Source organism: Nomascus leucogenys, chromosome 2, assembly GCF_006542625.1.
Source record: "Nomascus leucogenys isolate Asia chromosome 2, Asia_NLE_v1, whole genome shotgun sequence".
Taxonomy (NCBI): Eukaryota; Metazoa; Chordata; class Mammalia; order Primates; family Hylobatidae; genus Nomascus; species Nomascus leucogenys.
The window spans coordinates 132,638,476-132,651,790 of record NC_044382.1 but is presented as its reverse complement, the minus strand read 5'-3'; the positions used below and the strand labels follow the sequence as shown (position 1 = coordinate 132,651,790).

Sequence of the window (13,315 nt, the reverse complement as noted above, 5' to 3'; positions counted from 1 at the left end):
TTTAAAAAAGTTTACTCCTTTGTAAGCTCCGTGAAGGGAGGAATCTTGTCTGTCTTGGTTGTCATTAGCACCCAGCACAATGGCTGGTATAATAAAAAGATGTTCAATAAATATTTAATGTTCTATGTTATGACTGCTTAAGTTAGAACTGGAATGTGGCTCCTCATATCTCTTTTGGTTTATGACTCCTAGGTTTTTTTAAGAGTTAGGTAGTAGTAGGTACATTTATTATTATTTTTCATTCAGAGATGGATCTAGATGTTTACTTTTAAAATCTCCTACACTTCTCTCCACTCCCTACTTCCTTTTTCACTTCCTTCCTGCCCTTTTCCAGCATACTGGTAACTCCCCCTCCCCCTCTCCACCAACAGATATTAACGTCCAAGAGTGAACCTAAATGAGCTCTTGAATTCAGTAGAGCAAGGATTGGCAAATTTTTTCCGTAAATGGCTGATAGTAAATACTTTAGGCTTTGCAGGCCAAGAGGCAACATCACGGATATTATGTAGGCACTTGGATAACAAGAGAGAAAACAAATTCCACAGAATTTTTTAATTGACAAAATTTGAAATCCAATGACAATTATTGAGCACAGTTTTTGGTAATAAAGATCTACTGATGAGAAGAATGAAATTCTTTTTGTGGGAGAGAATAACATTCCACTTAATAAGTGTTCAAAGTTAATGTTTGCTGTCATTACATTGATTGCAAAAGTTCATCTGTAGAAAACATTCTTAGCTTTCAGGCCTTACGAAAACAGACAGTGGGCCAGATTTGGACCATGGGCCATCATTTGGTGACCTTTTAACTAGACTGTGGACAGAGAAATCCGTAAGCAGGGTCACTTGCCCTGGATATTCCTTCTCATAAAGGCTCATTGCTCTAAGACTGGAAAGGGAAGATGTTTAAATGGGATTTGTAGGGTGGAACCACCTTTGGGAACTAGTGAATATAAAGATACAAGAGTAGTAAGAGGGAAGGGAAGGAGACAGAGTTTATCTCTGTTCAGGGACCAATGGTGATTAAGGGGCCATGTGCCTTGGACGTCATGCTGGGAAGGCCGGAGTCAGGTGGTAGGTGGGGATAGAGGTTTGAAAAAGCTTATTTAGGATACCCATTACTTTTGTGATTTAGCTTCCTGAAATGAAGGGCTCATTTTGTCAGTGACACACAAAGATGAAAGGACATGGCATTTGGGGATGGGATCTGGTTTCTCAAATATCATGAGTCATCTAATGGAAAAATAGGTGACTTGCAGCATGGTGTGGAGTCATTTCTTCACCTAAACTGAAACAAAAGGTTCCAGGTTGGTGTAGGGGCAACACTGTGAGGCTGCCGGTGGCTGTTAGGGTAAAATTAAGGGAATTATTAGGAATCTACAGGTTTTAAAAAGCCAGCTGCTTTGTTCTTGTGGTGGCTGGAGGGAAAGCGGGGACCCTGGGCCAACTCCACAGGGTGGGCGGGCACTGTCTCCTCGTGGCTTCTCCATTGGCGTCATTGGACACCAGACTGCCCAGACCTCCCTACTCTTAGAGCCCCACTCCTTAGATTAGTCACACCACTTTCTAGGTTTGCCAGTCCCTCTCCAGCCACTCTGCTCCTTCTCACTCTTTGTGCCCCATCACTATTGGAGTCTACAGGGTTTCGGCCCTTCTCTTTACATTCTTTGCATTTTCCCTGGGCCATCTCAGCCACTCCACTGGCTTCATGACTTTCTTTCTACCAGGGGTCACAGAGATGATCTAGAATGATCTAATTCTGTCCATCTGCCTGGTAGACATTGCCCAACAGGCGATCCTCTGCCCATCCTCCCCATCCCAGGCCATGACACTGTCACCAACTGAAACAGACCCCTGGGGCACATCTTGAGTTTGTCCTCCTCTGCCACCTTCCTGAGTCTGACGTCTCCTCCCTATCGCCCCACCCCACCACGGGTGCCAGGTCTTCTTGGAGTACTGCAATGGCTTCTTTTTTTTATGTTTTGTGATGGAGTCTGGCTCTGTTGCCCGGGCTGGAGTGCAATGGTGTGATCTCAGCTCACTGCAGCCTCTGCCTCCCGGGTTCAAGTGATTCTCCTGCCTCAACCTCCTGAGTAGCTGGGATTATAGGCACACACCTACACTTGGCTAATTTGTAATGGTTTCTTGTCTTCCTTCCTCCAGTCTTGCCCTGTCTCATCTGTTTTCCCATGGCTTCCAGTGTGCTTTTTACCACATTAACAATCGAATCCTTCCGTGCCCCTACTTTAAAATCCTCAGTGCCCACTTCCAACTTCATAATAACCCCCCAGATTCTTAGCCTGGCCTGGGCTTTTGTGAATTCTCTGATATTCCAGCCTCAGCTCTCTTTGCTCCCCCACCCCCTAAGCTGCCAGCCCCTTCACAGAGTGTATCATCCAGGGCTGCCCAGCTCCACTCCACCTCCCATCCCTATCCCTTCAGGCTAAGTTCTTCACTTCCTTAACACCCAGCTCAGCACACTCCCTGCCCCACCCCCTTGGTGCTCCCACAATGCCTTGGGCTTAACTGACCATCTTCAGCTCTGACCACACTTGGCTCTGCGGCCACTGCTCATCTCCCCACCTTTGGCACGTTGTGGCACCTGGCAAAAATTCGCTGGATGAAGGAATGACTTCCCCAACAGTGAGGCGGCTTAAACGGCATCCCATCTAAAGGGGAGGGCCTAGGGTTAATACATGATTCCTGTCACACAAACTAGGTCCTTATGCCACCTTGGACTCAATTGTGGATTTCAGGACCTCTGCATGAGGAGTTGAAATAATAGTCTTCAAGCATCTACCCTCTCCTCTCTGCTTTACTTTTACTCTAAAGTGGAATGCCTTAGCATCTTTTCATTAAAAAGTTAGTTTAAAAAATGATAAAATAGTATATGGTCATGTTAAAATTTAAGCAGCATAGAAGGCTATAAAATGAAAAGTGATTCCTTCTTCCTCTGTATGGTTCTATATGGATAAAATTTCTGAAAGAACACACAAGAAACTGTTAGATGAGAGGTTCTCTCTGGAGAGTGATCTGTTAACTTTTATTAATAAAATCTGCTGTGTTCTCAAGGTGGGGAAGCCGAATTCTGGACCTGTGAGCAAGCAGCTTTTTTGTGTGTAGGCCTCTGTGAGAAGAAACTTTTAAAAGTGGTTTATGGTTTAGAACTTGGTAGGGGGCAGGATAGACCTCATTGGGACAGGTTGTGGCCTCTTGTTTTTGCTCCTGACCCTGAGAAGTAACTTATCTCTTAAGACTAAGTTTCTTCAGTTTACACAATCAGATGAGAAAACCCACCTTGCCTTTCTCTAGAGCTGTAGTAAAAATGAATGTTTCTTTAAAGAGTGCTTGACAATAGATATGTAGCTAAGTATTACATATGGATGGAAATATCATATACATGGATGTATAGAGATGGTATATGGGGAAGCTTTGTCATGTTCTCTCTAACCATTCCATCTCTGTGATAAACTATGGAGAGCTTTACCCAGTTGCTTAACTGCGATTCAGAATGAAATTACATTTTCAAAACTTTAATTTATTAAAATTGATCAGTGTTTTGGATCAACATTTGGGAGGTATGAAAAGAAGAGGCAGGAGACATGCATAAGAAGCTTCTTGGACATATGTTGAATATATGTAAGCAATATTCAGATTTTGCAGGGAGGAAAGTGAATGGTACCAAGATAGTATCCTATGCAGGGAGTCAAAATTGTCTCCTTATGTGGCCGACCCACGATGCTTTGGGTCCTTCTGTGGCCTTCCCTTTACATGGATCTCAGCTCACCGCAACCTTTATACACCACATAGCTCCCATATAGTGTGACTCAGGTGCTTCCTTGTCATTTAATTTGTTATGACCAGCATGTTTTGAGTTTGTAATTCAAATGTGTAAAATTTTAGTTAAAAATACTCCTTTTAGGTGGTTGCAAGTGAGATTCCCTAAAAGAAGGTAAGAAAAATGACTGATGTTAAGCTGAGAGAAATCGGAATGCGGTGGTTTCCAAAATGGGCTTTTCTTTCCTTTCTCCCTGCCTTTCTTTCTTCTTAAAATCATGTCTGTGTCCAGAAGCGTAAGGATGAGAGACTTCTAACCTTTCCCTGATTTTATCCTAATTTCAAGGAGAAATGAGGGTCACACAAGGACAGTGTATTTATCAATGACCAATATCAACTAAGATACGTGCATTATTCATGTGTTTTGAAATTGATTTATTGGCTAATGTAGGCCCAACCATGTGTAGCAACATCCAGAATTTACCATTGAATTTTCTTTTTAAAAACTTTCACTCTTAAGGGATTGGGAATTTCAGGAATTCAGCTTTGTACAAAGGGCCTTGTGCAAAGGATTAATCCAAGAACACAGGCTTTTTTAGTACCTTTACGATGGTCTCCTTTCTTTGTGGCTTATTTTTGTGCTTTAAGTGTCTTTGGAAATAGGACGAGAGGAAATCAGAGAACTCTTATTAACAAGATATGAAAACACTGATCATTTACTGCCACTATTTAAAGCACACACAGCTCTCTGAGCAGTGAAAGATGTCAGCGGCACTTTTGAAACAGATTAAGTATCTGTGGCTCAGCAGTAGGACAGGTTTTCAAAGAACACAACTGAGGCTAAGTATGTGACAACTGATGTGGTGTGGTAGAAAAGAGTCCCTGTGTCTGCTCCGCCTCCACCAATATCGCTTAGCTATGGAACTCTACACAGTTCAAGGCCTTTGAGGGAGGAATTTAATTTGGCTTCGTAACAAAAGAAATTTAAGACATTGAGTAGAGTAGTTTAATTATATTCCATCTTTACATACTGAGTACCTTCTGTTTTGCTTTGAAAACTGTCATGGCTAGAGAATGAAGTTAAAAATAGTCACTGCTTTTTAAAGCATATTTTACACATGTAGCTGTGTACATTCTCTTGCTTTGTGACCTGCATATAGGGATCCTTCTGGCAGTCAGACATGAACAGTCAGTGACCCCCTTTCCTCTCCACGCCAAAGCAGTGCCATGCAGACCCCAGATTTTTTTTTTTTTTTTTTTTTTTTTTTTTGAGACAGAGTCTCTCTCTGTTGCCCAGGCTACCCGCCTCGGCCTCCCAAAGTGCTGGGATTACAGGTGTGAGCCACTGCACCGGGCCTCGGATATTTGGCATTCTGGAATTTTGGCATGGTTGGGGTTCTGGCTGGAGGTGGAAGCATCCGTCTTGGCCCCACTGGCCTTGGGGCCAGAGCCCTGGTCCATCCCCAGGCCAAGTCCTACCAGATCAGCTGCTAAGCCTGAACAGCACTTGAGGGCAGGGTTGGTCTTCATACCTGATAATGAGAAAGTGGAAATGGCAATATAATTCCCAGTCTGTGCATAGTGGCATAGTGGTAGTTTTAGAATTGGATGATTTAAAACAGCAACAACAATAAAACAAAAGCTGAGCTTTGGTTTCAGTAAGGTTTTAAAGTGAGGTTTCTGAAGGGATTGTAGTATTTGCTTGCAAGCCTGAGATTCACTATTCTGAACTATGGGTAATAAAGGGTGATTCAGGTATATTGCTTCCAACATACAGAAAAGGGTCAGAAATTACCCATGGAGAAAGGTTTCTTTCCATCTCATCTTCTATTTTACATTTAGAAGGGTTTGTGTTTGATGTTAGACCAATGTGGGGTCAAATTCTGGCTCAGCCACCGACCCTGAGTGACCTTTTAAGTTACTTAACTTTTCCCACGTTTCCTTTTCCTCATCTGTAAAATACTTCCCTTAACAATTTTGTAAAGATCAAAAGAGAGAATGCACAGTATAATCCCTCCTACACTATATGTGGTAAGACAGTTATAATCCCTCTATGTTGTCTGTGTTAAAAAGTAGCTGCTGATGTTACTATTTTTATGAGAAAGCCCATGGACTTTAAGATCAGAGAGCTTTGGTCTTGAATTTCAGCTCCTTGGATAAAGTTGCCCATCCTCTGAGATCTTCAGTTTCTGCTTCTATAAAACAGGAATGTTGTGAGAATTAAAGGAGATAGAAAAAGTCTGGTACCTTAGACCCTTTGTGAGAATTTGCCCATGTTGTTTTCTCAGCAAGCTGCAAAGCGTAAATTGCTTTGATCATGGTTCTGAAAGGAAGAGTTGTCTCCATCGCATTTACGAAAGGTGGAATTAGAAATGACCAAAATTCAGTTGTTACAGGTTTGTCCTTTAGGGATGGAAATTCAGCCTTGATGATTAGTTTTGGAGGAAAGATCAGTGCCTAATTTAAGGAAATGGTTTTTTAAGCTTCCCCTGCTTTGCTAATGAAGCAGTGACGTCAGGCAGAAAAAGGGTGGTTAAAATGCAAAGTAAGAGACTGCAGCAGTGGTCACCTCTAAAGAGCTGTGATTTCCCCTCCATAGTAGTGGAGTCTCTTTCTAATGCTTTTTAAATGAAGAGGTGACTATGGGCAATCTCATAAAACAGCCCAATACCAGGATATGGAGAAAACGTGAGCATTAAGTAATTGTGCCCCAGCATTCTCATAGACTATAAAAATATTGGCTCCGAGCAAAGTAAAACACCATTCCCCCTCTGGTTGTTGGTGATCCCGGGATTGAGGGGTTAACTGCAGGATCGGTGTGGATATTTTTGGCAACAGATGTGAGAAAGCTGTGGTAAGCTTCCCTGTCAGGGTTTAGACCTGATCCCAGGTAAAGGAGGGAATCTCTCTACCTTCTGGAGGCTTGCTTCTTGGCAGTCCTGGGTTTTGCCTTCTCCTTCTACCTGGCAGCAGAGCCACCTGAATGTCTCTTTGTTGGGTCTGGGTGGAGCAGGAGTGCTCGAGGGAGCACCTCCAGCCCTACCCTGGCCACCTATCCTCACTGGCTGTCGGTTTCCTGGTCCTGAAAGCATCACTGACCAACACAGTGAAATGCCCCAGTGATGAAAAGCTGTCCCCACCAACACTCCAGCTTTGGATCCTTCCTTGCCCATCAGCACTTAGGAAGCCCTTGAAAGAAGGTGAACAGAGAAAATATTGCCAGGGTTTCCCTGCAGATTGCCCGCCCCCAACCCAGCCCTCTGATTACACACACTAAGTGCCGCTATCTGCGTAAATAACCTTTTCTTCCCTGCCTCCCTTCAGCCTCCCCGCTCCCCCCTCCCATGCTCTTAGGCTCTCTCGCGTGATAAATAGCCAGGCTACTGCTCAGCATGCACCAACACCTGGGAATAATCATGCAAAAATAACAGTGAGAGACTGCCGCGCGTCTGTTCTTGACATTAACTTTCCTCAGTTTGACAGGCTGCCACCACCAGCTGTTAGACTTATGGGTCTTTTTTTTCCAGTGGAGATAGCTGCTTTCCTGCTTTCCTTTTTTTTGGGGCTCTAATAGGTTACATCAGTGTCCTATCAAGATGACAGAAAAGAGCTTTGACAAAGAAACCATTGCTAAAACAGGCCAGTTCTCTATTCTGATATTTTATTCCAGTTATTAGTATTACTAGACTAATAATCCCCCACTGATTTTTAAATGAGGAGCATCTGATTAGAACTATATTAGTGTTTCTCCCCTCACAAAGCGATTTGTAGTTGCCTCTTGTGAATTGCCTTTGAATGTAGCAAATACTAGCATTTGGTCCCATAGGGCCAAACCACCTATCGATTTCAGGTCTCAGATATATTTGTAATAATGATACTAATATTGACAATAGCAATAGCCCCTGTTTATTGAGTGCTACCTTCTACCAGGCCCTGAGCTAAAGTTATTTGTATGATCTTCTGTAGTAGTCGCATGAGCCAGATGTTATTTCCGTTTTACAGATGAAGGCACTGATTCCCCAGAGTGATCAAACTACTTGCTTAAGGTTTTCAAGCTAACAGTAGAGCTGGATTCCAACTCCCAGTGAAGACAGATCCCTGCCCCGCCCTGTCTTCCATTAACACCCTACTTTTTGCTCTCAGGCCGGCATGAAAGGTCCTTTGGTTGTAGTTCTACAATTATCCTTGTAATTTTGCTATATTTGTATGATTATCTGACTAGTGTCACAGTCTTGCCCACTACACAGTCAGTCCACAAGGGCAGGGACCTGGTCTGTTTGGGCCACTCTTGTTCTAGCAGGTTGCACAGTGCCTGGCACATGGCAGGTGTGTAGTAATTATTGGGTGGATATGTGATAAGAGTTGAGGTGAGCTGACTGTTAGGGCAGCAGTGCATGAAAAAAAAGCTGCAACTAGAGATTAGGAGGAGGAGATTCTGTAGTAGTACGGGACTCATCAGGGCCTTCATGGTGATCCCATCATTGCCATAAAATTGTAAAATGGGGGTGAGTTAAGCCAGTTGACTGCTGCCAGATGTCAGTGTATGAAAGAAGCAGTATTTCCCCAGGCTGAGCTTCTCAAGGTTAAGCCCCCTTTCTTATATTTTTAACATACTTTAACCGCACTTAACCATGCATTTGGAGGGGATTATAGATTTATGTTAAATATAGTAGGATATAAAAAGGAGCTTTGGAAGGTTGGGTGCAGGGTTAAGGAACTGTAATATCAGACCAGGGACTTTTAAGCCAGTGTTTACTAAGCTAAGCACTATGCTGAGCATTCACTTTGCATGGATTATCTCACTGAGTCTTCACTGCAATGCTTGTGGGGGTAATTGTTATTATTACTCCCATTTCTTAGAACTAGACACTGAGTCTTAGAGAAGAGAAGCCCAGTAACTTGCTCAGGGTTCCACACAGCAAGTACTGACAGGGTCTGCTAAGGGAACCAGAGGTTCAAGGCCTGGTATGCTGCCTCCTCACTGGAGGGAGTCCTTGTAGAAACCGTTGCCACCCTCCGCCTTAAGGACCTTCATTGGCTGAAGAAATTATGGTTCAGTGTATGGATCAGCGACCTGAGAAACCAGGGTGCAGTGGAGTTGATCTTTTGTGTAAGGCAAAAATAACTACTGAAAATGCTTTAAAATCCTGCTTTACGTATGATACATGTGACTTCATGTTTGACACTGAGATACACAAGAGAACTGAAACCTTTTGGGGGGAACAGCTCCCACTGGGTGCATTACCTAGCAGAAAGAATTGGCCACACTCTTTGAATTACTTCCCTTCCACCCTTCTTCTGTTTCCCAGTGTGTGTTTAACTCTGTCAATTTTCTGCTTGTGGGATGCCATCGTTTTATATGTACCTGGGCTGCCACTAGAGATAGCTTATTACACTTGTACAAATATAGGCCACAGTTTTCTCTCGACTGCGTAGGTTGGGCTAGGCGACATTCTGTGATTGTTTCAGGGAGAGGGTGGAAGCACAAACTCCAGCATTCTCTGGTCGGGCAAGTCACGTGGCAAGGCTGCAGTGAAGCTCAGTCCTGTCAGTTGATGCCATGAGGAATGTGGGTCCAGGAGAGCACATTATCCAATTATTATTTTACGAGATAGGAGAAATTTAAATTCTTTCCTAATTTATTAAAGCGCTGCTAAAAAAAAAAAAAAACTGGAATGTTTTAAAAAGTAACATACCTGCCAAATAAAAACACCTCTGGGAGTTGCTGTAATCCCCACCTGCAAATCCTGTTCTTGTTGGCGACCTCTAAGGAAGAGGGGCCTATGGTAGACCACATGGGGAGACTTTGCGCTCCACCTCCTCCCCAATCCCGACATGTCACAGTGAATGGGGAGAAAGTGCGATTCTCCTCTCATTTGGTTCTCCTCTCACTGGTAGTGCTGGTCTGGTACCTATGGGAGTGGCAGTTCTGAGCCACCATGAGAAGCAGTGGAAAAACGAAGAAATTCACTTGTGCAAGTCAAAGATGTGAACCTCAAACCAATAGTAACTATCGGGTTTAAGCCTTAAAAGCCTTAAATAGTCTAAAGACTATTATCACATCAGGGTACTATTTATGATTAAGTATATATTTATAGTCAAACTCTCTGAACCTTAGCTTTCTCATTTTAAAACATGTTGAACTGGGCTCAAAAGTTCTTGCTATAAATATCAATGGAACTTTCATGTTACATTTGAATTGTGTTAATGGAAACAAACACAATTAACTTACAAGTAGGCCCAGAGTACTCTGGCTTCTCCCCTCAAGGCATCCAGATTCCATAGAAATTTGAACTTAGAAATTACATAAATATGAGAGAGAGAGAGGGGTGTGTGTGTGTGTGTGTGTGTGTTTCTGCATGCAAATATATCTATAGGTGGAGTTATGTAGAAATAAGGATTTAGTCTAGAAGCTCTGTTGTGATAGGATTTGTCATCAGTAGTAGGCGGCTGAAGAATGCATTTGTTGTTGTTTTTAAGAGACAGGGGCTTGCTTTGTTGTCCAGGCTGTAGTGCCATGGCATGATCATAGCTCACTGCTGCCTTGAATTCTTGGGCTCAGTTGATCCTCCCACCTCAGCCTCTCGAGTATCTGGGTCTACTCGCATGCCACCGTGCCTGGCTAATTTTTAAATTCTTTTTTATAGGGATGGGGGTCTTGCTGTGTTGCCCAGGCTGGTCTCCAACTCCCAGCCTCAAGTGATACTCCTTCTTGGAGCTCCCACAGTGTTGGGATTACAGGTGTGAGCCACTGCACCTGGCCAGGAATGTGTTTTCTAGTTGAGGAAAATGGGCCTCAGAGAGGCTGAATGACTCTCCAGGGTCATAAGCTAGTTAATATCAGAGTTGGCGCCAATCCTAGTGTTAGTATGTCTTGCCACCATAACTCTCATTGCCCCATTGTGTTCTCACCTCCAAATCAGAGAATTGATACGCTGTAAGACTCATCTCTAATTTTATTTCATTTTCCTATGCATCCTATTCAAGCTACATTTGTTCTCTTGGTATTAATGTAGGCTGTTAATCAGGTGATGTGAAGAATATTTTCAGAATAATGTTCCATTTTTTCTTTTCAATTTATACATATGACATCGAATTGCAGTCAGTTTATAACTAACTATACAAATTAAGAAGCTGGAAAGCTTGCAAAAGAAAAAAACACTGTTTTATAATTTTCTTTGCTCTTTATTTTTAATTCTGGAAAGTGATTCTAATCTCGGACAGTCTTTTAGTTGTAATAAAGACTACTAGGTAGCATTGTTTTTTTCCCCCCTTAAATTTCCTCTCTCAGAACCCCTTTGTTCATTTGTCAGCTCAGTTTTAAAATAAGAACTATCAGTGTGAACTTTGATCCACATTAAGCTACATTTACACAAAAGCATAAATCACAGTATCTGGGGTTTGGGGCTGTTAAATGCTTTTCTTTCCTGGGCTCTGTGATCAAGAATGCAGAACAATAAAAAGCATGGAGCAAAAGAAGTTTTATGGCAGCTTTGAGAGCAGGAAATTAAGTTTTTTTAACATGCAGATGGGTGAAAGGCTGTTCTGTTGCATCTTGGATCACTCAGGCAAGTGAACGTCAGTTTATCATTTTAGTGAAACGCAAACTGTAGAAATAGTTCCTACAGTCATATGAACAAGGCGCCCACACAGATGACTGCTTCAGCTGTTTAACTAGGAGCACACTTCCTCATATGACTCTTGAAATACACTCTTTTTGTTTTGTTTCTTTTCAAAAAAAAAAAAAAACCAAAACCCAACAAAGACTATATACTATTATGCCTGTAGCCAAGTGGCTACAAAAGATAACTTACAATGGATAACTGGGAATCTATGAACAGCAGAATAAGATAACATTTTACTGGAATGATCTTCGATGTGCCCTTTTTACATATAGGATTTGTTAGTCCAGCTGATAATACATGCGGGGTGTCATCCCTTAAATGTAGGCCATTTCTATGTCCAACACGAAGACATAGGTAATCTGGAGTCTTGGTATAAATGGGCTTTGTGTGTGGCATTTTCACAACCAATAATCAGGGTCAAAGCTATCTGTAGCAGTCCTAGCAGTTGTTACAATGGGCCAAATGAATGCACTGTTTAGTACATGCAGAGCATTTGGTTTCATTATGGCCGGACTTTTAAAGTTTTTGCGATGAAGAACTCCTTTGCTGCTCTCCTGGGGATAGCGGTGCAAAGGGGATGCCATTGCACCACAAGATCTTGTATTTGGCTGCGATTTACATTTCCTGTATTTAGAGAGGCGGTGGCTTAGCCTTAATCAAACTCATTAGGGATCTTTACCAGTTTAGCCACGGAAGAATTTGCGTATTGGAAAAACTCAAGTTATGTTGATGTTGGGCACACGCATTTATCTCCCCCCTTATATGAATTCTGCTAAACTTTGCAATAGAATGCTTAATTAGGAGTTGATGCTTATAATACATGCTAACAATATCCAGTTTTTGTGTTTTGGTATAGATTGTAAAGTTTATATATTTTATATATTCAGCAAAGCTAATATATTTTAGTAGTGATTTAATTCATTATGGTTTATAAAGTTCTTTGAAAACAATTTCATCTCTTATACTTAAATTTTTAGTGTTTATTAGAGTTTCTCCTTTGGAAAATGTTAGAATTTTTAAAGTGAGATTTCATTACATGTGAGAAGTAGCCTTAATTTTGCAAAACATGTTTCATTCACATCTGCTGAGGCTAACGGTTGTCCAATGATGAATTTAGAAAGAGAAGGACACTGAAGGCCTGCTTATGATTCAGGGAGCTAGCGCTCTCATGTTTAGCTTATTTGGCATGAAAAAGCAAAATGCTCATTTCTATTCTACTTTATATTTTGGCACCATTAAAACACTCAAAGCATATTATAATTGCAAATGGAATTTGGAATGGTGATATATTCTAGAAGTGATACAAGCAAATTGCATTAAAAGGAATTCACGGAATGCAGCACTACTGCAGTAAGCCTGTCTGTCTTTCAGGTTGACCCCCTGTTTACAGTGCCAGCGCCACCACCGCCGATTTCCAGCAGTCTCACGCCTCAGATTCTACCCTCCTACTTTTCCCCATCTTCATCCAATATTGCAGCACCGGTTGAACAGCTTTTGGTTCGGACTCGTTCTGTGGGTGTCAATACATGTGAAGTTGGAGTAGTGACAGAGCCAGAGTGTCTTGGGCCCTGTGAACCTGGGACCAGTGTGAATTTGGAAGGGATCGTGTGGCATGAAACAGAAGAAGGTAAATACAATTTATTTTTATATATTTCCCCATGCCCTCTTCCCCATGATGTATTTATGTCCACCTGTGAGGGGAATTTTTTTTGCGGTATTCGGAGAGGAATGGAAAGTGTTTTTTATTTCTGCTCTCTGGATTTGTGTTGGAAGTAAGAACTGTGTTTGTCTTCTTGTGCATGGCTGCTTTTACATTGCGGATGAGTCGGGTGTTTCTAAAAGTGATTCTCCTCTTTAAGTGCTAACATGGAAGGACTGTGAGAAGCGGGTCAGGGTTTACTCTTCCCCTAAAAG

The 13,315-nt window shown here is 42.1% G+C and overlaps 1 protein-coding gene across 3 annotated transcripts in view; it reads left to right on the top strand.

Annotated features, from left to right (window-relative positions):
- ZNF608 (zinc finger protein 608) overlaps positions 1-13,315 on the top strand; it is a 113,989-nt gene that overhangs the window by 35,153 nt on the left and 65,521 nt on the right. For all 3 annotated transcript variants that reach the window (XM_030818377.1, XM_003259896.3, XM_030818378.1), the window contains exon 3: positions 12,773-13,028. In XM_030818377.1, coding sequence (XP_030674237.1) covers positions 12,773-13,028 — 256 coding nt within the window. The remainder of the gene's footprint in view (positions 1-12,772; positions 13,029-13,315) is intronic.